The sequence below is a fragment of the Anomaloglossus baeobatrachus genome, chromosome 2, assembly GCF_048569485.1.
Source record: "Anomaloglossus baeobatrachus isolate aAnoBae1 chromosome 2, aAnoBae1.hap1, whole genome shotgun sequence".
In the NCBI taxonomy this organism is placed as follows: Eukaryota; Metazoa; Chordata; class Amphibia; order Anura; family Aromobatidae; genus Anomaloglossus; species Anomaloglossus baeobatrachus.
In genome coordinates this window covers 370,221,923-370,245,555 of record NC_134354.1, presented here as the reverse complement: position 1 = coordinate 370,245,555, position 23,633 = coordinate 370,221,923, and the positions used below count along the sequence as shown (strand labels likewise).

At 46.9% G+C, this 23,633-nt stretch overlaps 1 protein-coding gene across 1 annotated transcript in view; it reads right to left on the bottom strand.

The window, feature by feature from the left end:
• LOC142290132 (angiopoietin-2-like) overlaps window positions 1-23,633 on the bottom strand; it is a 215,011-nt gene that overhangs the window by 65,069 nt on the left and 126,309 nt on the right. The window contains exon 6 of the mRNA XM_075334067.1: window positions 15,695-15,796. Within this exon, the coding sequence (XP_075190182.1) occupies window positions 15,695-15,796 (102 nt within the window). The remainder of the gene's footprint in view (window positions 1-15,694; window positions 15,797-23,633) is intronic.

Sequence of the window (23,633 nt, the reverse complement as noted above, 5' to 3'; positions counted from 1 at the left end):
ACTTCCCTTAGCTCTGCACATTGTGAAACCGAAGATCCCGCCTTTATGACCCAGAGGCAGGAGGTTGAGCATGTGCCCCACGTGACGTCTTCTGATTCGCTCACTGGTATCACACGGCCAGATAACGAGGCTGGTGATGTGCTGAATCCTGACTGGCCGGGCCAGGACGTCACAGATCATGATTGGGTCACATCCGTCTTGCGCCCGCCCTTGGCTGGAGCTACATCTCCTTAAAAACCCCTCCTGCCATCATGGCGGCGCGCGACCGTCCTTCTATGTTTGGATGTCTGGCAGCGTGCTGCCACGCCACTGTACAGACGTCATTGTATTTTGCAGGTCTTGCCCCTGCATTGCTGCTCCGGCAGTATCCTGTTTAGCAGGCTGTGTTCCTGTCCCAGGTGAGCTCCTTGAATCTCTGTCGGACTCACCTGGTTTCTGAAGCACACGTGCGTGGGCACCTCTGTGCTACCCTTGTGCCATATTCCTGTGACTCCCGCTGGCACACGTGCGTAGGCACCTCTGTGCGTCCCCGTGCAACAGGTACACCGAGTTGTGAGCCCCGTGCCATACAACCCTCACGGGTTAGGGCGGACAGGTGTACGCAGATCGTCTGTGACATTCCAGATGATCGCTAGCAGCAACCCGCTCACTCTTCTCCCACCATAGCAGCGGTCCCTTACACCGCACAGTGGACCTTGACCGGCGGAAGCTGTCCATATACCATCTTGGCATGCTTCCCCGGGTCCCCCTCGTAACATTACGGTTGCGCCAAAGGTCTGGCTATGGCAGAAGAGCTTCAGCAGTTGCTGCGTTATGTGCAGCAGTTGGAGTCACGATTGGCAGCTGTGGAGCGGTCTTCCCCCGATAAGGCTGCTCTAGCGAAAATTGCCACCCAAGCGGCCACTCAGGCTGTGGAATTGAGCGGAAAGTCGCCTCGCCTTGCGCTCCCAGAGCGCTTCAACGGGGACAGCTCCAAGTGCCGTGGTTTGATAAACCAGGTTACCACTTACTTGGAGATGTCCGCCACTCTTTATGCTACTGAGAAGGCGAAAGTAGCATTCGTCCAGTCCCTGCTCACAGGGAGAGCGCTAAAATGGTCCACGCCGTTGTGAGAGCGCGGAGATCGGGTGGTGAATCACCTTCCAGTTTATCTTGAGGCCATGAGAAAGGTGTTCCTCGGGCCTCAAGTCACCCATGACTCCGCGCTGCGACTCCTACGCCTTCAGCAAAAGTCCACTTCAGTCGGGGACTTTGCGGTGCAGTTCAGGACACTCGCCGCAGAGCTGGACTGGCCAGATAAAGTCCTTATCCCTGTGTTCTGGGAGGGTCTGGCAGGGTTCGTCAAAGACGCGCTGGCCACGCGTGATGTGCCGACCACCTTAGAGGCTTTGAGACGGCTTGCTTCTCGCATAGACATCCGCCACGCGGAGCGGAGGCTCGAGGTCTCTTCGGCACCCACGTCTACCTGGCCTACAGAGCCTCTGACTCTCCTTCCCCATCAGACCAGTCTCCCAGCCAGTTCTGTTGATGACTCTGTGGAGCCCATGGAAGTCTCCAAAGTGGTCTCCTCTACCACAGGCTCTCGGCCGCCGGTCGTTTGCTTTGCCTGTGGGCAGAGGGGACATGTATCTACCCGATGTTCAAAACGATCGGAAAAGAGACAGTGTCTGGTTTCCATCAGAGGAGGAACCCTAGACGCTGCCTCTCCTTCTAAATTAACCCTCAGCACCCAGTTGCAGTTCGGCACCACTGTCTTCCCTGCCCTGGCTTGCTTAGACACTGGCGCTGACGGCAATTTCATTTCAGCCTCCCTGGCAACTAGGTACTCTGTTCCCCTGGTCCTGTTGCCTAAACCAATCAGTGTCCAGGTAGTCAACGGGTCCCTACTTGTCAAACCCATTACCCAGATCACCGTCCCTCTCAGGATGGATGTACCACCAGGCCACCGTCAGCAGGTGTCCTTTCTGGTGCTTCCAGAAGGGACGGATGAGGTCCTACTAGGACTCCCCTGGTTGAAACGGCATGCTCCGATACTCAACTGGACAACAGGGGAGATCTCGTCCAGGGCAGGGTCATGTAAGGAACACCTCGGGACCACCGGGTCACCCACTCCCCTAGACCTGGTGCGACCTGGCCAGACCCTCGTTCCCCCTAGGTTACGGAACGATGTACTTTCCTGGGACCATACCTCCAAGGTCGTGGGCCTCTTCAGGTCCAAAAGGACCAGAGTTCTAGAGGCCTGGCATGATTGGTGGCCGACGGCCGACTCCTCGTCCGACAACCCTGAAGTAGCGAGGTTGGTTAAAACAAAAATCGTTCAGGGCAAGAGGTACTTCCTCGTGGAGTGGGTCGGTCGTGGACCGAAGCATAGGACCTGGGAATTGGAGGATCATGTCCACGCTCCGGGTTTGGTAGCAGCCTTTGAGCACAGGCGGCAGGGGGGCCCTAGACGGGGGGGTAATGTTACATCTCATGGCTCTCCTCTTGCAAGGAATGAGGTGGTCCCCCATTCCTTGTCTGCCGCGAGCCCTCCTGCTCAGCAGCACCAAAGGTCTGGGAGACTGCAGGAGTTTCCTCATCCTAGATGCAGCAGTAGGGTGACACCTAGTGGTTTACTCCTTGTAAGGAATGGAGTGGTCTCCCATCCCTTGCCTGCCACGTGCCCTCCTGCTCGGCATCACAGAGGGTCAGAGTGGTTGCACAGTGTGCAAAGGATAGATGCTCAGGGAAGCACCAAGACTTCCCTTAGCTCTGCACATTGTGAAACTGAAGATCCCGCCTTTATGACCCAGAGGCAGGAGGTTGAGCATGTGCCCCACGTGACGTCTTCTGATTCGCTCACTGGTATCACACGGCCAGATAACGAGGCTGGTGATGTTCTGAATCCTGACTGGCCGGGCCAGGACGTCACAGATCATGATTGGGTCACATCCGTCTCACGCCCGCCCTTGGCTGGAGCTACATCTCCTTAAAAACCCCTCCTGCCATCATGGCGGCGCGCGACCGTCCTTCTATGTTTGGATGTCTGGCAGCGTGCTGCCACGCCACTGTACAGACGTCATTGTATTTTGCAGGTCTTGCCCCTGCCTTGCTGCTCCGGCAGTATCCCGTTTAGCAGGCTGTTTTCCTGTCCCAGGTGAGCTCCTTGAATCTCTGTCGGACTCACCTGGTTTCTGAAGCACACGTGCGTGGGCACCTCTGTGCTACCCTCGTGCCATATTCCTGTGACTCCCGCTGGCACACGTGCGTAGGCACCTCTGTGCGTCCCCGTGCAACAGGTACACCGAGTTGTGAGCCCCGTGCCATACAACCCTCACGGGTTAGGGCGGACAGGTGTACGCAGATCGTCTGTGACATTCCAGATGATCGCTAGCAGCAACCCGCTCACTCTTCTCCCACCATAGCAGCGGTCCCTTACACCGCACAGTGGACCTTGACCGGCGGAAGCTGTCCATATACCATCTTGGCACGCTTCCCCGGGTCCCCCTCGTAACACTTAACCGTCCCCAAGATGACACTGGGGTAGGTAGCAATGTCTTTGCTGAACCATGACTTGTTCACCTTGGCTCCTTTTTAAAAACACAGCAAGGGTTACTCCAAGCAGAATCTCCCTTTTTTCCAAAAATTGAGCCACACAGACACCCTTTCAGTGTCAGCACTTGTGCCCCAGTTGTACACTTCACAGGTAGATTTGCATCAAGCGCATTCCAAATCCACAAGCATTTACTCTCCCCAGGATGACACATGGGTAGTACATTCCTTGTGGATCCATGACTTGTTCATTTTGATGAACCTTAGTCTGTCCACATTTTCACTGGACAGACACGTGCGCTTATCTGTCAGCACACACCCAGCAGCACTGAAGACACGTTCAAAGACAACGCTGGCAGCTGGACACGACAAGATCTCCAAGGCGTAAGTGGAGAGCTCTGGCTATTTTTCAAGATTTGAAGCCCAAAATGAGCAAGGCTCCATTTGCAAAGTCATGGCATCGATGTTCATTTGGAGATACTCCTGTATCATCCTCTCCAGCCGTTGACTATGTGTCAGACTTGTTGTCTCTGGTGGCCTTGCAAAGGATGGTCTAAAAAAATTATGAAAATATTCAATAAAATTGCTGTCACCAGCACCAGATACGGTGCTGCTGGTACGGGTAGACTGTTGAAGATGACGAGACCGTCCCATGTTTGTGAAGTTAAAACTGGGAGATTCACTCCGTGCACCACGGTTCTTTTGTGGAAAAGCCGAGCTAAGATCGAGTAACAGCTTTTGCTGATACTCCTGCATACGTGCGTCCCTTTCTATGGCTGGAATTATGTCACAAAATTTGGACTTGTACCGGGGATCTAATAGTGTGGCAAGCCAGTACTCATCATCACTTCTAATTTTGACAATACGAGGGTCATGTTGGAGGTAGTGCAGCAAGAAGACGCTCATGTGTCTTGCGCAGCCATGCGGACCAAGTCCACGCTGTGTTTGTGGCATAGAAGTGCTAACTGTTCTTTCTTCCTCTGACATCTCCCCCCAACCTCTTTCAACTGAAATTTGACCAAGGTGTCCCTCATCCGCTGAGTCTTCCATGTTCATGGACAGTTCGTCCTCCATTTCTTCAGGTTCTCCTGCACCTTCCTCAACATTTCGCCTGCTACTATGCGCCCTTGTTGATCCCTGTCCCCCTTGGTCCCATGCCTGCCGCGTTGGTGATGATGAACGTCTGGACCTTGGTGATGTTGTTGTCCTTTGCGCATATGAATCCTCCTGTAGTTCCTCCCCTTCCTGTGGTCCCACCCCCTGACTACGAATAGTGTTTAGCGTGTGCTCCAGCATGTAAATGACTGGAATTGTCATGCTGATAATGGCATTGTCAGCGCTAAACATATTCGTCGCCATGTCGAAACTGTGCAGAAGGGTGCATAGGTCCTTGATCTGAGACCACTCCATCAGGGTGATCTGCCCCACCTCTGCATCTCGTTGGCCCAGGCTATACGTTGTGACGTATTGCACCAGGGCTCGGTGATGCTGCCACAATCGCTGTAACATGTGGAGAGTCGAATTCCAGCGTGTCGGCACATCACATTTCAGGCGATTAACCGGCAGGCCGAAAGACTTCTGGAGCGATGCAAGTCGCTCAGCTGCGGCGGTTGAACGGCGGAAGTGAGCAGACAGTTTTTGTGCCTTGTTCAGAAGGCCATCTAGGCCGGGATAGTGTGTTAAAAATTGCTGGACAACAAGGTTCAACATGTGAGCCATACAAGGCACGTGTGTCACCTTGCCCAGGCGAAGGGCCGCACCCAGTTTTGCAGCCTTGTCGCACACGGCCTTACCAGGCTGCAGGTTGAGTGGAGACAACCATTTACCAAACTCAGTCTCCAGAGCTTCCCACAACTCAGCCGCTGTGTGACTCTTATTTCCAAGACATTTCAAGATAAAGACCGCCTGATGCCTTTGCACTCTGCTGCCAGCATAGTAATGAGGGGTGCCTGATTCCTTCTGCGCAGTTACAACGCTGGTGGCCTGACCAGGCAGGCTTGGGGCGGAGGTGGAGGACCCAGACGAGGTTGAGGAGGCAGAAGCAGTGGAGGAACTTGGACAGACAGAGGATTGACACACAAGTCGTGGGGACGGCAAGACTTGTGCAGCAGACCCTTCACCATCTATCACCATAGTTACCCAGTGCCCAGTCAGCGACATGTAACGTCCCTGTCCATGCTTACTGGTCCAAGTATCGGTGGTGAAATGCACCCGTTCACACACAGAGTTTCTCAAGGAAGCGGTGATGTTGTGTGCGACATGCTGGTGTAGGGCAGGCACACCTTTCCTAGAGAAGTAGTGGCGACTGGGCATCTGGTACTGGGGAACAGCGACAGACATAAGGTCTCTAAAATCCTGTGTGTCCACCAGGCGGAAAGGCAGCATTTCGGTAGCCAAGAGCTTACAGAGGGATAAAGTCAACCTCTTAGCTTTGTCACGGGTCGCAGGAAATGGCCTTTTATTTGTCCACATCTGAGGGACAGAGATCTGGCTGCTGTGTGTAGATGGTGGTGAGTAGGGTGTCCCTGAAAAAAATGCAGGTTTGTGAGGAAAGTGCAGGCGTAGACATGATGTTGCCTTCATCCAACGTTGATGGTATCGATGTCTGAGAGAGCTGTACACACGCACTTGTTTCCCCTTCCAAACCAACTGATGACCTACCAAGCAAACTGCCTGTTGCGGTTACAGTGGTGGAAGTTGTGCGTGGAAAACCAGGTGTGACAGCTGTCCCCACAGTTCTAGAAGATGAAGAGCGCGCGGATGCACTGGAAGGGGCAGGCGGTGGATTGTCCGCTCCGCTAGGCCGCATTGCAGCAGGGTGAGCTTCCCACTGGGACATATGATATTTATTCATGTGACGATTCATGGAAGAAGTTGTCGAACTGCTGAGGTTTTTGCCTCTACTAGCAGATTCCCGCCAAATTTTACAGATCACATGATTTGGGCAATCCTTTGCAAGGTCAAAAAAGGACCAGACTAGGCAAGTCTTAGAGGACATGCGACCTGCTGAGCCACCCCGACTAGTGCTCAGAGGCAGAGTGGTGGCTGAAGATGCAGTTGTAGACGTGCTACCAGTACTCCTCCTCTGTCCAGGAAGGTGCAAGGTAACTTCATCGTCAGTTGCATCCTCCTCCACCGCCTCTGTTGACCTCCTCGAGTGCCTGACTGTGGGTTGACAGTAGGTGGGATCTAGAACTTCCTCATCAAGAGTTGTGTTTGCACTCCCCTCACCCTCAGACCGAGCCTATTCCTGCCCTGACCAAATATTTAAGTTGTCATCCCAATCTGGTATCTGTGTCTCATCGTCATCAGTATGTTCCTCATTGTCTATAACAACAGGTGTTACAGTTTGTGAATAAGGGTCAACATTATGCTCAGAAACTTGGTCATCATGGCCTGAATCTGAGTCATAAAGGTTCTAGGCATCATTGCAGACCATTTCCTGGTCTGTACTCACTGTATCTTGGTAGCAGACCTCTGATTCCCAGTCTATAGTGTGACTGAACAGCTCTGCAGACTCAGCCATCTCTGTTCCACCATACTGTGCAGGGCGGATGGAGACTTGAGAGCTGGGAGAAAGCAAGTGTGATTGGGATGACAACTCAGAGGACTGGTTTTTTTTGGGTGCGGTAGTTGAGGTGGAGGAGAGGGCACTTGTTGGACCACTTGAGATCCATTCAAGCATGTTCTTTTTTTGGGCATCATCTACCTTTGTTCCAGTTGTTCGCGTCCGTAAAAAAGGGAGCACATCGGATTGTCCACGGAAAGTAGTAGACATCTTACTTTTGCTGGAAGATGGCCTATCTTCAGCAGATGTTAATGGAGCTTTGCCACCTTCCCGACGGACACAAACTTTTTTTCCTTTTCCAACACGCCTCTTCCCCTTTCCACCAGCATCTGTCATTTTGCCACTCATTTTGATTGCAACAAGATTGTCCACTTAAAATGTGGTAGTAAAAATTGAGAGGTGGTGTAGATTGCAGAGGTGGTCTAGCTTTATTGACAGCAGAAAAAACAACACAGACTATCCCTGACAATGAAACTATGGCCTTTCAACTGGCAGCACAGTTTGCATTTATAATAGCTTAGTAAAAATGAACTTGAGGGTGCAATGCAGAGATGCTGGAAATAGCTTGGCACCAGTGGGACACTAATGAAGTCCAACAGCCACTTTTAGGATGCCACTATGTTTTCTCAGTGTTTGCTATTATAATGGCTTAGTAAAAATGAGCTTGAGGGTGCAATGCAGAGGTGCTCGAAATAGCTTGGCACCAGTGGGACACTAATGAAGTCCAACAGCCACTTTTAGGATGCCACTATGTTTCCTCAGTGTATGCTGTTATAATGGCTTAGTAAAAATGAACTTGAGGGTGCAATGCAGTGGTGCTGGAAATAGCTTGGCACCAGTGGGACACTACTGAAGTCCAACAGCCACTTTTAGGATGCCACTAAGTTTCCTCAGTGTTTGCTATTATAATGGCTTAGTAAAAATGAGCTAAGGGGTGAAATGCAGAGGTGCTGGAAATAGCTTTGCACCAGTGGGTGCAAAGTCCAACAGCCACTTTTAAGATGTTACTAACTGGCAGCACTCTTTTCAATTAAAATGGCTTTGCAAAAATGTGCAGGAGGGGAGAATGCAGAGGTGGTGGGACTTGCTTGGCACAAGTGCCACAATAATGGAGGACAGCAGCCACTCTTTGGATGGCACTAACTGGCAGCACTCTGCAATTAAAATGGCTTTGCTAAAAAGGGCAGGAGGGTACAGTGGAAGGGTTGTGGGTCAGTGTAGAGGAAAGGAAGCCTCACTTTCTATCCCTCCTAATGGTGAAATGCAGCAAGGAAGTCCTTGAGCTTAGCTACACAGACGCTGTTATCTGTAAATGTTAAAAACTGTTTCCACGGACCTGACTGTCACCTATGGCTCTGAGCCGGATGAATTTAGCCTTGAAAAGGGCTGAATTAAACTTCTATCCCTAATCTGTAGAGAGCTGTGTGTAGAGCGTACACAGCAGGATGGGCGGGAGGAGCTGCGTCAGCGGTGACTGTCACCCAGACGCAGAAGGCAGATAATGCCGTCCAGACGGGAACATTGCCGTATTTATAATGCAAGGACATGTGACATGGACAGCCTATGACACATGAACTTGCTTGTCTGCAAAAAGTCCACTTAGCTGTGTGTGTGTCTGGGATTGGCTGACATGCTGGCCCGCCCCACTACACGCGCGCTTAGGGAAGGAAGAAAAGAAAAAAAAAATGGCGATTGCCATTATCCCAGCAGCAGTGATCTGAACGCGCAGTCCCCGCACACTATACGCTGAAATTTCATAATAGTGTGAGTCACAGAGTGACTTACACTATTACAGTGAAAAGCCAGCTAGTAATTAGCTTGGCTTTTTGCTGATAGAACCGTTCTCGAACGTAACTCGAGCTAACGAACTTTTAGCAAAAAGCTCGAGTTCTAGTTCGATCTAGAACACCCCCCAAAATCACTCGAACCGCGAACTGGAGAATCACGAACCACGAACCGCGCTCAACTCTACTCATTACCAACCTTAAGAGTCACTGGGCTGGGATGCAGAACAGTCTTTTAATTCATGTACAACTAGCAAAATGGGCACTGCAGATCAATCTCCTTTCATCAGTCACATACTTTTACTGCAGGGACTCAAGTGTCCCTTGGGGTCTTAGTTATGTATTTATTTATTTTACTCACTTATATAGCACTATTAATTCCACAGCACTATACAGATGTGATCATCATTGTCCCCACTGGGGCTCACCATCTACATTCCCTATAAGTATATCTTTGAAGTGTGAGAGGAAACAGGAGTACCCGGAGGAAATCCATACAAACATGGGGAGAAGATGCAAACTCTTTGCAGATTTTGTCCTTAGTAGGATTCAGGGACTCCACACATTCTGTTTTGTCACAAGGCCTCGACCGCACCAGAACAGCTGCTGCCATCTACGTCTTATTCTTCTGGACTTCTCGGGAGACCTCCTGCACTTCTTTAGGGCAAGCCAGGGAACTCACAGTCCACACAGTCACCAAGGAATTCGGCCGCACAGGAGCCACCTCTTCAGCTGCAGCCTCAGGTGCAGGGTCCCATACTTCTTGGGGGACATATGGCTCCAGCAGCCTTCTCCGTTGCAGCAATTCATCCTCTGCGGGCTGTAACTTCAGTCACCACCCAGCTCATTCAGGCCTCACTCCATGCTGCTCTATCGCTGTCATCTCACTCACCAACAATGGTGCTGGCCTGCTCTGCGGAGGGAGTCCCTTTTTGCTTGTCCCAACATTCCAGGGCGGAGCCTTTTCTGCCTCTTCCTCTCATTTCTTCATTGCCACTGCTTGTTCTCCATCAAATTGCTGTGATGGGCAGGGTATTTACTCTTGCCGCGCCCATCTGAGGTGGTCATCACTGACTAGAGGGTGTCTTTACTTTACTGGGGCTTTAACAGGCCAGACACATATTCATGACTTTACCACTCTACAATGCCCATGGCAGGCGTAGCCTTTTCTCTTCAATGCTCCGCTGTCTGCCATTTTTTATCATGCTGCAGTTGCCATTTTCTACTTTGTCTAAAGGAAGCTTTACACGCTATGATATCGTTAATGTTGTATCGTCGGGGTCACGCTGTTAGTGACGCACATCCGGCGTCATTAACGATATTGCAGCGTGTGACACTTTTGTGCGACCTAAAACAATCGCAAAAGTGGCCAAAATCGTTTGCCGTGGAGAGGTTGTCCTAAAACCAAAAATCATTTAACGCTTATTAGCGATGTTGTTCCTCGTTCCTGCGGCAGCACACATTGCTGTGTGTGACACCGCAGGATCGAGGAACATCTCCTTACCTGCGTCCACAGGCTATGCGGAAGGAATAAGGTGGGCGGGATGTTTACGTCCCGCTCATCTCCGCCCCTCCACTTCTATTGGACGCCTGCCGTGTGACGTCGCTGTGACGCCGCACGACCCGCCTCCTTAGAAAGGAGGCGGATTGCCGGCCATAGCGACGTCGCAGAGCAGGTAAGTCTGTGTGACGGGGGTGCGTGATTTTGTGCGCGACGGGCAGCGATATGCCTGTGTTGCACAAAAGATGGGGGCGGGTACGCACGCTAGCGATATCGTCAATGATATCGTAGCATGTAAAGCCCGCTTAAGACTGCAGATTGGTCACTATTTTACACTTTACATGGGCCTTTCATGCTTCTTGATACTTATTTACAAGACAGGCCTGATTCTGCTGACTACGTCAGTTGTCAGGGTGGCTTGGGGAAGTAGTCGCGAGCAAAGCTTCCTCTTTATAGTTATCCCCCTGACCATCCCCACAGAGCAAGGGGATTTGTGTCTGCGGTGGTCCTGGCTGGGTATGTGGTCATGCCTTGTGTCAGGCCATCTAATAGACCAGGACCCATACACAAGGGACTTAGTTTTTTTTCAACAGTCTTTTATTAAACGTTAAGCACAGTACTTCCAACACATTGATACTGTGGGCACAACACTTGACCATGTTCCTTAAGGTACACCTCACTTTAAGGCAAACCTTTTCCTTGGGCTTCTCTATAACCTTTGGTACTACAGAGGTTGATATTCTATATCAAGTTACATTGCACTTCAATGTTCAGTTTCCCTCACTTGGTTCACACCACCTTCAGAGTCCCTTTACTCACACACCCATAGCTCCACATCCTGTACTTCTTGATTACGAATTGGTTCAGGTATTTCACTAGCCACCCTACTCAAGCATCTTGTCTTGGATATCTCAGGAGTTTCTACGCTAAAGTACTGGTCTGACTCTGTACTGCATGGAATGTTTCACTAGCACCACCACCTTACACTCTATTGGTCTTTGGCTCCCTGACTCTTTCTCCCGGCAATGCTCCTACCACTATACGGAAGGGGGCTTTCAGGTGTATCCTTACCACCAGCTCTCAGCCTTATCCTTCAGACGTCCAGAAGTTTAGAAGTCCACTCCTCATGGTTGGGAGTTTGGAATTCCTGCCTGACCTGCTTCTGGCACACCTGGCCCCACACCTGACTCTCCCTGGCCCCACACCTGACTCTCCCTGGCCCTTGCTCCAACTAACTCTAAGGTGGAGTCTTTCCTCTAAACACAGGAACTAACTCCTCCCCTGTGGGCTACTCCCACAGCTTAACTCCTTCCTATCCCTCTGTCACCTGTTTCCTGATTCCACAAGAAGTACCTAAACTGGCCACTAGATGGCAACATTTCCCATAAACATTATTATTGTCAACATCTTATCTTCTACACATCAATATATACATGAATATGCTTGTGGCTTCAGGGGAAGGAATTTGACCAAATCTTTACAATACCGTAACTGGTGTGAAGGTTCAAACCAATAGGCTGAAATTAATTCTGCTTCATATCAATATTAACATACCTAACCGACCGAACTTTCAGCATCTCCTATTCTCACACCACTTCCTCATCTCGCCCCCTATCTGTCGGTGTCCCCCAAGGTTCAGTTCTTGGACCCCTGCTGTTCTCCATCTACACCTTCGGCCTGGGACAGCTCATAGAGTCCCACGGCTTCCAGTATCATCTCTATGCCGATGACACACAGATCTACCTCTCTGGACCTGACATTACCTCTCTACTAACCAAAATACCACAATGTCTGTCTGCTATTTCATCCTTCTTCTCTGCACGATTCCTAAAACTTAACATGGACAAAATAGAGTACATTGTCTTTCCTCCTCCTCACTCATCTCCTCCAACAAGCCTTTCCATCAAACTTGATGGTTGCTCACTCTCCCCAGTCTCACAAGCTCGTTGCCTCTTCAACTCATGCCGATTACAACTCAAAAATATCTCGGATACGTGCTTTCCTTAACCAAGAATCAGCAAAAACACTAGTGCATGCCCTCATCATCTCCCGCCTTGACTACTGCAACCTTCTGCTCTCTGGCCTCCCTTCCAACACTCTTGCACCCCTCCAATATATCCTAAACTCTGTGGCCCGCTTAATCCACCTTTCCCCTCGCTACTCCCCAGCCTCGCCACTCTGCCAATCCCTTCACTGGCTTCCCATCGCCCAACGACTCCAGTTCAAAACATTAACCATGACATACAAAGCCATGCACAACCTGTCTCCTCTCTACATCTGTGACCTAGTCTCCCGGTACCTACCTGCACGCAACCTCAGATGCTCACAAGATCTCCTTCTCTGCTCCTCTCTTATCTCCTCTTCCCACAATTGCGTACAAGATTTCTCCCGTGCATCCCCCATACTTTGGAATGCTCTACCTCAGCACATCAGACTCTCCCCTACCATGGAAAGCTTCAAGAGGAACCTCAAGACCCACCTCTTCCAACAAGCCTACAACCTACAATAGCCCCCAGTCCAGAAGACCACTGCGCAACCAGCTCTGTCCTCACCTATTGTACCACCACCCATTCCCTGTAGATGGTGAGCCCTCGCGGGCAGGGTCTTCTCTCCTCCTATACCAGTCTGTTTTGTACTGTTGATGATTGTTGTACGTATACCCTCTTTCACTTGTAAAGCGCCATGGAGTAAATGGCGCTATAATAATAAATAATAATAATAATAATTAATTATCATTATTATTTTATATTAATTATATCACTTAATATTGACCAGAATTAAGTATGCTGACATCTTTTGCATACAGTACGGTCACACACACAACCATACAGCATGAGCCCTGACACAGCCCCCAATGGAAAGTAAGAGCCACCACAGAGCCCCCTACATAGTAGGAGCTCCCACATAGCCCCCTATATACACTATTAACCCCCACATAGCCACTCTATATATAGCATGAGCCCCCACATAGCCCGTATATATAGTATGAGCCCCACATAACCCTTATATATAGTGTGATCCCCCACACAGCATCCTGAATATATTAGCCTCCTAAATACATCATGAGCCCTCACATAGCTTATTATATACATTATGAGCACAATATACCCTCTTATATGCCATATGAGCCAAAACATAGCCTCCTATATACAGTATGAGCCCCCACAAAGCCTACTATATAAACATTGAACCCCCACAAAGCCTCCTATAAACAACATGAGCCCCTCATAGCCTCCTAAATATAGTATGAGCCCCCAAATAGCCTCCTAAATACAGAATTAGCCCTCACATAGTTTCCTAAATACATAATAAGCCCCACATGGCCTCCTATATACAGTATGAACCCCCACAAAGCCTCTTATATACATTGAGACACATAGCCTCCTATATACACTATGAGCCCCATATAGCCTCCTATATACATTATGAGCACCACATAGCTTCATATATAGTATAAACCCCTATGTAGCCTCCTACATACATTATGAGCCTCACATAGCCTCATATATACAGTATGAGACCAAACATAGTCTTCTATATACAGTATGAGCCCTTACATATCCTCAATACTTTATGAGCCCCCCCATAGCCTCATATATACATTTTTGAGGACCCCACATAAAATCCTAAATACAGCATGAACCCTGATAAAGCTTCCTAAATACATTATGGGCTCCACATGGCCTCCTATATAGTATGAGCCCCTTCATAGCCTGCCATGTACATTATGAGTCCCAACACAGCCTTTTACATACATGCAAACTTTTCACAGGGAAAAAAAAACACTACATACTCACCTCGCTCCCATTCCTCCGATGCTCTCCTCTGGCCTTCAGTGTACTGACTCTCCACACAACACATGGGATGATGTGATATCATCGCATCTGCTGTGCTTCACAATGATTGGTGGAAACTGAAGCCAGTGGCCCCTCATCCACCAATGTGTTCACCGCTGTGTGTATCCTGAGGATGCAAACAGCAGTGAGATTGGGTGGTGGGTAGCAGGGCATGAAGGGCATGGCCGCCAGTGGAGAGTATGGTGTGTCCCGCAGTCCACTGTTTTTAGCCCTTCAGCTATCTCAGTCCACAGGCCACGCTACAACAGCACGAGGGCTAGATGAGGCCCGGGGCCTGTACTTTGCCCAGCCCCAGTCTAATTGTTTTTTTTAATCTGCCGTCTACTTATTGTCTTGTAAAACCCCCAATAATATATTATTTCTTTGCCTGAAACAAATGACTGATTATCAGATTTTCTTGATGGCTTACAGACAGGTAAAAGAATTTCACATTATATTGTATATTGCAAGAATCACATTTGTTATGATTTACCACAGTTGATAATTTATATACAGTGGGTACGGAAAGTATTCAGACCCCTTTAAATTTTTCACTCTTTGTTTCATTACAGCTATTTGGTAAATTCAGAAAAGTTCATTTTTTTCTCATTAATGTACACTCTGTACTCCATCTTGTCGGAAAAAAACAGAAATGTAGAAATTTTTGCAAATTTATTAAACAAGAAAAACTTAAATATCACAGGGTCATAAGTATTCAGACCCTTTGCTCAGACACTCATATTTAAGTCACATAATGTCCATTTCCTTGTGATCCTTCTTGAGATAATTCTACTCCTTCATTGGAGTCCAGCTGTGTTTAATAAAAATGATAGGACTTGTTTTGAAAAGGCACACACCTGTCTATATAAGACCTCACAGCTCACAGTGCATGTCACACCAAATGAGAATCATGAGATCAAAGGAACTGTCCAAGGAGCTCAGAGACAGAATTGTGGCAAGGCACAGACCTGGCCAAGGTTACAAAAGAATTGACAAGATAGGGTGCAGAGTGTACATTATTTAGAAAAATATGAACTTTTTTGAATTTGCCAAATGGCTGTAATGAAACAAAGAGTGAAAAATGTAACGGGGTTCTGAATACTTTCCATACGCGCACGGTGGCTCAGTGGTTAGCACTGCAGTCTTGCAGCGCTGGGGTCCTGGGTTCAAATCCCACCAAGGACACTATCTGCAAGGAGTTTGTATGTTCTCCCCGTGTTTGCGTGGGTTTCCTCCGGGTACTCCGGTTTCCTCCCACACTCCAAAGACATACAGATAGGGAACCTAGATTGTGAGCCCCAATGGGGACAGTGTTGCCAATGTATGTAAAGCGCTGTGGAATTAATAGCGCTATATAAATGAATAAAATTATTATTATTATACCCACTGTAGTTGTACAAACAATGAAAAACTTTCTAAAGATTTATATCTACTGTGAGAAAATATTAAAACAGGTTTAATGTTCACTCCTTACTTCTTTGTATTCCTTCCAATTCCGATGAAAATCCACTGATCCATCTCTGCGATGCTGAATGACAGTCCACCCTCCTCCACTAGTATCCATATCACAAAATACCTATGTGAGACAACAATACAATAAAGGAGTGTTTACTATAATAACACGTTTCACTGCTCGGTGAGTGTAATGTGGTCTCCTAATGATTGTATGTTTTGGAACCATTACATTTCTTTAATGAACAGGGTTTCATCACTTATGAAATGCTGAACACTGATACACGGCATAGAGGTCCAAGAACAACTAACATCATGGTAAAAGAAATTTCCTTTGATGGTTAATAGAAATATCAATAAACAGGACTTTACATTTTGGATTACACTGGTAGCTTTGGGTTTTCTTTTATTATGTTGGATCAGTGTTTTTGTTGAGGTTAACTAGTTGGTTTTACTTTTTTCTCATTACCTCCTAAAGATATATTCCATAGAAACTGCATGACTATGTACTATACTAATAAAATAAATCTGCATGTTTAGTAATGAAAAAAAGGAACCTTTTGTAACTATTTCACAACCCTAACGTTAATCACTCCCCAAAAGGAAAAGTGGGATGACAAAGAGGAGTGGCCTGATATTGGAGGAGAAACTATTGCATTACTGTTGATTTCTTAGAAGATATGAAGAATAGGATGCGAGCAATACATTTTATAGTGGATGCTTACCCATAGACACAAAATGCTCACAAGATGGAGAAAGAGATGGTGCTTCAGCATGGTTGACACTTGACAGTTGTGTAAGAGAAAAAAAGAGCATGCTGAGTAGGAACTTGGTGACTTTAGTTGTATTCTAGACCTGTATCTGAGTTGCTTTTAAAAAATGTCCCAATTATATAAAGTTAAAATTTAAGACTTAAGTCCTTTCACTGAGATTTCTTAAAATAAGTACCTGCTCCATTGATTCTAGAATACTTTACCTGTTTTTTCTACGCCCTTGCTTTCCACCCCCGGTAATAAAGGGCGCCCAATATGGAAAGTTCTGTGTCTATACCACGGAACTTCTCTGTGGGCATTTGCTTTTTCTCTATGATGCTGGGCATTCAAAACAAGTCTCAATCATGGAAATAAAAAAGCAAATATCAAAAGTAGAGGTCAATAATACTCAGCATGTATTCATTGTGCAGCTTTTGAATCTAGATGTGAGCACATCGATCCATGGAGGCTTGAGAAAGAGTGAAATTTCCTAAAATCAGTTTCATGCGAATTCGAACAAACTACGATAAGATTTGCGGTCCGCGAAATGTGAAAATGCGAAAATACCCAGTACAATTTCACACACTCTGCACAGTTAGTGAGCGGACTAGTGACGCCTGGTGTGGCAGCATGGACCTCACCATAATGCCATGCAGCAATCTGATCACATGGTGTAGCACTCAAATCAGGGTCTTTTTCACAGTCGTAGCAAGCAAGAGTAGTATTAACCCATTCATTGCACATTCAACACCTAAATCTGAATTCAAGGATTGCTTCTGTTTGTAAATGAAAGTGCAATCCATAGGTTTGCGATCCAACATATTGTTTAAAAATAGATATTTCCCAAAGGCTGAAACCTAAAGCGGTGGTCAAGGCTTGGGGTTCAACTCTACAGTCACTCCATCTGCAGGCTCATGAATCCTCACAGTGTGCCTGTCAGGATTCTCTGGTGACTTGCATACTTGTAGCCACATTCTGACTAGAAGTGTCCGGCCTCACCCAAGTCACCTCTATTGACTGAGGGTGCACTCGTCTACTCAGCATATGACAGTGTATATACAAATCACACACTTGCAGTCACACGCCACTCCAGTCACTGAAGAATCCTGACAGTGCGCCATGAGTATTCACAAGTCTGCCGTTACATAGAGTGAATGCAGACTTCAAACCTAAGCCTTAACACCCCATTTAAACTCAATTGTTCACCTACTAAAGTATGCGCATCAATTAATCACTTCCCCCCCCCACCCCCATGCTTCCCCTTGTAAATTTATGTTTTTCGCTTTTTCCTCCCCTTCTTCCAGGGGCCAAAATGTTTTTATTTTTCCATCAAATTAGTCATCTGAGGTCTTGTTTCTTGCAGGACGAGTTGTACTCTTAAATGAAACCATTAGTTTTACCATGTAATGTACAGAGAATCATGAAAAAAAAATTCCAAGTGCCATTAAATTGCAAAAAAAAGTACACGATTGTTTTTTTTTTGTTTTTTTTTTAATTTACCATGTTCATTATATGTTAAAACTGACCTGAAATTATGATTCCTCAGGTCACTATGAATTTGCAGATATCAAACATGTATAGTTTTACTTTTATCTAAGTAGTGAATAAAAAATTCAGATGCTTGTTAAAATTTTTTTTTAAAAAATCGCCTTTTGTTGTCCCATTTTTGGGGATCTGGGGCTCAGTAATGGCTTATTTTTTGGATCTTAAGCTGGCATTTTTAACTATACAGTTTTTGCGTAGATGCGCTGTTTTGATCGCCTGTTATTGCATTTCAATGCAACGTTGCGGCTACCAAAAAAATGTAATTTTGGCATTTGGAATTTTATTCTCACTATGTCGTTTAACGATCAGATTAATTGATTTTATATTTTGATAGATCGGGCATTTCTGAATGCATCAATAGCAAATATGTGTTTTTTTATTATTTTATTCTCAATGGGGCAAAAGGAGGGTGATTTGAACTTTTAGGTTTTTTTATTTTTTAAAACCCCTTTTTAACTTTTTTTTTTTACTGATTTTACTAGTCCCCCTATAGGACTTTATGCCTGTACTGTCTGATTACTTCTCCCGATCAGGAGAAATGCTGTGTTACTGTAATCACAGGAAACACGTCATGGCAGCAACATAGATCATCATCTGAACCCAGGGCCGGACTAAGACTAAAATTCAGCCCTGGCATTTGGGGGAACACAGGCCCACTTTTTGCGTGGTGAATGTGTAATATATTTCTGCACTTATACATGTGAGTACTGTATGGCATTATGTGAGCACTGTATGGCACTATGTGACACTGTATGGCACTATGTCACACTGTATGGCGCTATGTGACACTGTATGGCACTATGTGAGTACTGTATGGCACTATGTGACACTGTATGCACTATGTGACACTGTATCACTCTGTCACACTGTATGACACTATGTGACACTTTATGGCACTATGTGACACTGTATGATGCTATGTGTCACTGTATGACGCTATGTGAGCACTGTATGACGCTATGTGACACTGTTTGGCACTATGTGAGTACTGTATGGCACTATGTGACACTGTATGGCACTATGTGACACATTTTTGCAGTGTGTAACAGACCTTGATTTATTTTCTGCTCTTTGCTTCCCTGATTTGTGCATTATTCCGCCACATACCTGTGCCCTAATCACTCTACAAGCGCTGCAGTCACACTACAGGGGATTGTACCTGTGCAGACAGGTCCAGGACTAATATCACTGATATCACACTAATCAGTCCTCGATTAATGACTCCGTGCCCCTCCCCACACACACAATACATTGCACCCCCATTACCCCTCCCCACACACACAATACAATGCACCCCCATTAGCCCTCCCCACACACACACACACACACATACATACATACATACATACATACAATACAATGCACCCCCATTGCCCCTCCCCACAAACTCATACAATAAAATTCACCCCCATTACCCCTCCCCACACATACACACACACACACACACATACAATACAATGCACCCCCATTACCCCTCCCCACACACACATACAATACAATGCACCCCCATTACCCCTACCCACACATACACACACACACACACACACACACACACATACAGTACAATGCACCCCCATTACCCCTACACACACACACACACACACAATACAATGCATACTCCATTACCCCTCCCCACACACACACACACACACACAATACAATGCACCCCCATTACCCCTCCCCACACACACACAATACAATGCCCACCCATTAGCCTCACACACACACACACACACACAATACAATGCACGCTCCATTACCTCCCCACACACACAATACAATACACCCCCATCACCCATTACACACACACACACACACACTACAATGCACCCCCCATTACCCCTCCCCCCATACACAATACAATTCACCCCCCATTACTCCCTCCCCAGACATAACACAATGCACCCACCATCACCCCCTACACACATGTTCCCCGTTATGTGTCCTCAGCCCCTCCCCACTCATCCCCATTAATTAAACCTGTCTCTTCGGTTCCTCCATGGAGCGCTTACCGCTTCCTGATGTCTCCTGTGTGCCGGCGCCCGCAGCACTGTGATGACATCAGCAAGGTGCTGATCTCATCACATTGCTGCACGTCGGGGGCGCTGTCCAGTCCCGGCACACTGTTCAAATGTATTTACGTCTGAAAGACGCAAATTCATTTGAATAGGAAGGAGGAAGCTGCGGTCTCTGGCACCGCCACCGTCACGCTCCTCAGCAGTGTGTGCATGCCAGGCCGGCACAGCAGCACACAACAGGGCCTGCACAGCACAGCACTGCCTCCTGCTGCAGCTAGTGTGCCCAGCATGCACACACTGCTGAGGAGCGCGGTGGTGACTGCAGATACAGCGGCCCACTACAGCCACCGGCCCACCATAGGGACCAGCCCATCTGGCATTTGCCAGAATTGCCCTATGGTCAGTCCGGTATGTCTGAACCCCACACTGCCATGACAAATCAGTGGTGCCTTGATATCTCATCATGGTACCGTCGGTCATGGCAGGAAACAGCATGATCCCTGCCTTAGTGCGATAGATCGTGCTTTCAGAGTTTGACAGCACAATCTATAGCGGGCTTTATACGCTGCGACATCGCTAGCGATGCCGCGAGCGAAATCACCTGCGCACGTCGGTGGAGCGTCACGGGGTGATCGCTGCCGTAGCGAACAATATTGCTATGGCAGCATCACACGCAATTACCTGTTCACCAACATCGCTGTGGCCGCCGAACAATCTCTGCTTTAAGGGGGAGGTTTGTTCGGCGTCACAGCGGTGTCACTAAGCGGCCACCCAATAAAAAAGGAAGGGCGGAGATGAGCGGCCGGAACATCCCGCCCACCTCCTTCCTTCCTCATTGCCGGCAGCCACAGGTACGATGTTGTCCCTTGTTCCTGCGGTGTCACACATAGCGATGTGTGCTGCCGCAGGAATGACAAACAACCCACGTTCCAAACGAGGACCGATTTTTTAAAAATGAACAACGTGTACACAATGAACGATTTGACACCTTTTTGCGATCGTTATGGATTGTAAAAAGGTGTCACACACAACGACATTGCTAACGAAGCCGGATGTGTGTCACCAACACCGTGACCCCAACGATATCTCGTTATCGATATCGTTGTGTGTAAATGGACCTTAAGGAGTTACCAGGAAATATACCCACGCCTGTAAGCCGTACATGTCTGCTGATCAGATAAGCAGACATGAGCAGGGATGACTACGTTAATCGGGGTAAGTGGTTAAAATTATTTTTTAAGATCATGTCATTGCTTCAATAGGCTAATAACCTGAATATATTGTTTGTTTTCGGACATGATTCTACCTTGATTTCCACTTCACATCCTATTTGACAATGCCCATGGATTTTTTTCATTTTTCTTCTCTTTTTTTTAACCTCTTCCCCACCCAACCTGTTTTCACCTTCCTGACCAGGCCAATTTTTTTCAGCTCTGACCAAGGTCACTTTATGATATCTGGAACGTTTCCACGGAACCCAGTGATTCTGAGACAGTTTTTTCATGACAAATTGTACTTCATGTTAGTGATAAACTTAAGACATTTTTTTTGCCTTTATTTGTTAAAAAAAATATCGGAAATTTAGAGAAAATTTTACAATTTTCTAATTTTGAATTTTTATGAACTTATACCACAGAGTTATGTCACGCATAATAGTTAATAAATATTTATTACATGTCTACTTTACATCAGCACCATTTTTTAAGCATAATTTGTTTTTGCCAGGGAGTTAGAAGGGTTAAAAATTTATTAGAAAGTTCTCATTTTTCCAACAAAATTTACAAAACCATTTTTGTTAAGAACTAGTGATGGGTGGAGCCGGACCGTAAAAGTCCGGGCCGCACGGGTTCAAACATCCGAATACAATACTATAAATACAAAATACAAACTACAAAAAAATAAAGGAAAAATAAAGAAAAAAATAATAAAGCAAGCGAGCTATACTTACCGAGTCACCGATGCGCTTGTAACTGCTCAGGTAGCTGCTCGTTCACTTTCGGGGCTACACATTACCTTCATTGGATATGAATTGCTTTCGCCGCTCACCAATGTCTGTGATTATATGCGCCCTGAGTGACAGCGTATCTGATGCTTCAAATCACAGACCCTGTCTAAGGGTAAATATCGCACAGTAAAAATAAATAAATAAATAAAAAATTTGGCGTAGTATCCCCCCATATTATGGTATGGGACATTACCACAAATGTTTTATTTATTTATTTTTATACCACGATAGACGCATTTAGCATCTGTTATTGCAAGCATGCAAATCAAAAGGGTCCGTGGAGCCTCTCTTAGGAGTCTCGACACAGAAACTAGCCAGACATCCCTCTGGAAAGGACCTAGCCAAGGAATGGTTCTTTTTAGGAAAGCATCATAACCACCATATTAAGTGGCCTTTTAAGTCAATATCCAGCTCTTGATGAGTTTAAATATATGACAAGGGAAATACCAAGGGCAGGTATCCATCCACAGACAGCTGTTTCGGGGTATTGCCCCTCATCAGCATGGAGTAGGATTGTGGCCAGGTGGGGGAGCAATGCCTAGCAGACCAGCAAGACAAAACAATGACTGATCTCTGGGAGACCAGCCAGAGAAAACACTGTCGATAGCCAGCAAAGGTGCTCAACACAGTGAAATCCTAGGTGCATTGCCGCCTGGGAAGTATGCAAATCAAAAGCGTCCGTGGAGCCTCTGTTAGGAGTCTCGACATGGAAAACTAGCCAGATATCCCTCCGGGAAGGACCTAGCTAAGGAGTGGCTCTTTTTAGGAGACCACCATAACCACCATATTTAAGTGGCCTTTTTAGTCAATATTCAGCTCTTGACGAGTTTAAAGATATGACAAGGGAAGTACCAAGGCCAGGTATCTATCCACAGACAGCTGTTTCGGAGTATTGCCCCTCATCAGTGTGGAATAGGATTCTGGAAGCAGTCAGACATGCTGCCACTCAAGGTGGGGGCGCATCTGACTGCAACCATTCACAGACACCGGTGGGAGGGGAAAGCAGTGCATATGCAATGTAGGTAATGAGCGTCACTAAAAGTGAATGAGTGGCCTGGGAGCAGTGTACAGCTGTGCAAGAGACTCAGTAAGTACAGCCCGCTTGCTCCTATCCCACTATCCCTTCTACCACCATTTAATCTCCAGATTCCGCTCCCTATACATTTATATGGGGACTGGTGTCTGGACAGATATCCAGGACCAATCCCGGGCTGTTTTTTATAACATTGTTAGACCTGCTGGTCCCGGTTATCTGCAGTCCGTCCATCACTATTAGGGACCAAATCACATTTGAAGTGACTTTTGAGGGGCCTATATGACACCTATATGACAGAAAATACCTTGCATTTTATATGCAGGCAAATGCGCCCTGAGTGATAGCGTATCTTATGCTTCAAATCACAGACCCTGACAAGACAGACAAGGGTAACAGGATAAATTGCGCCATACAATATGTTGTGCAATTTCGTCTGAGTACAGGAATATCTCAAATATCATGGAAAAGTACTGTTTGGGAGCACGACACACACACAGCTCACAGCGGAAGGATCACCATTTGACTTTTGAACTCAAAATTGTCTGGAATCATTAGCAGACACCATGTCGTGTTTGGAGAGCCCCTGATGTGCCTAAAAAGTAGAA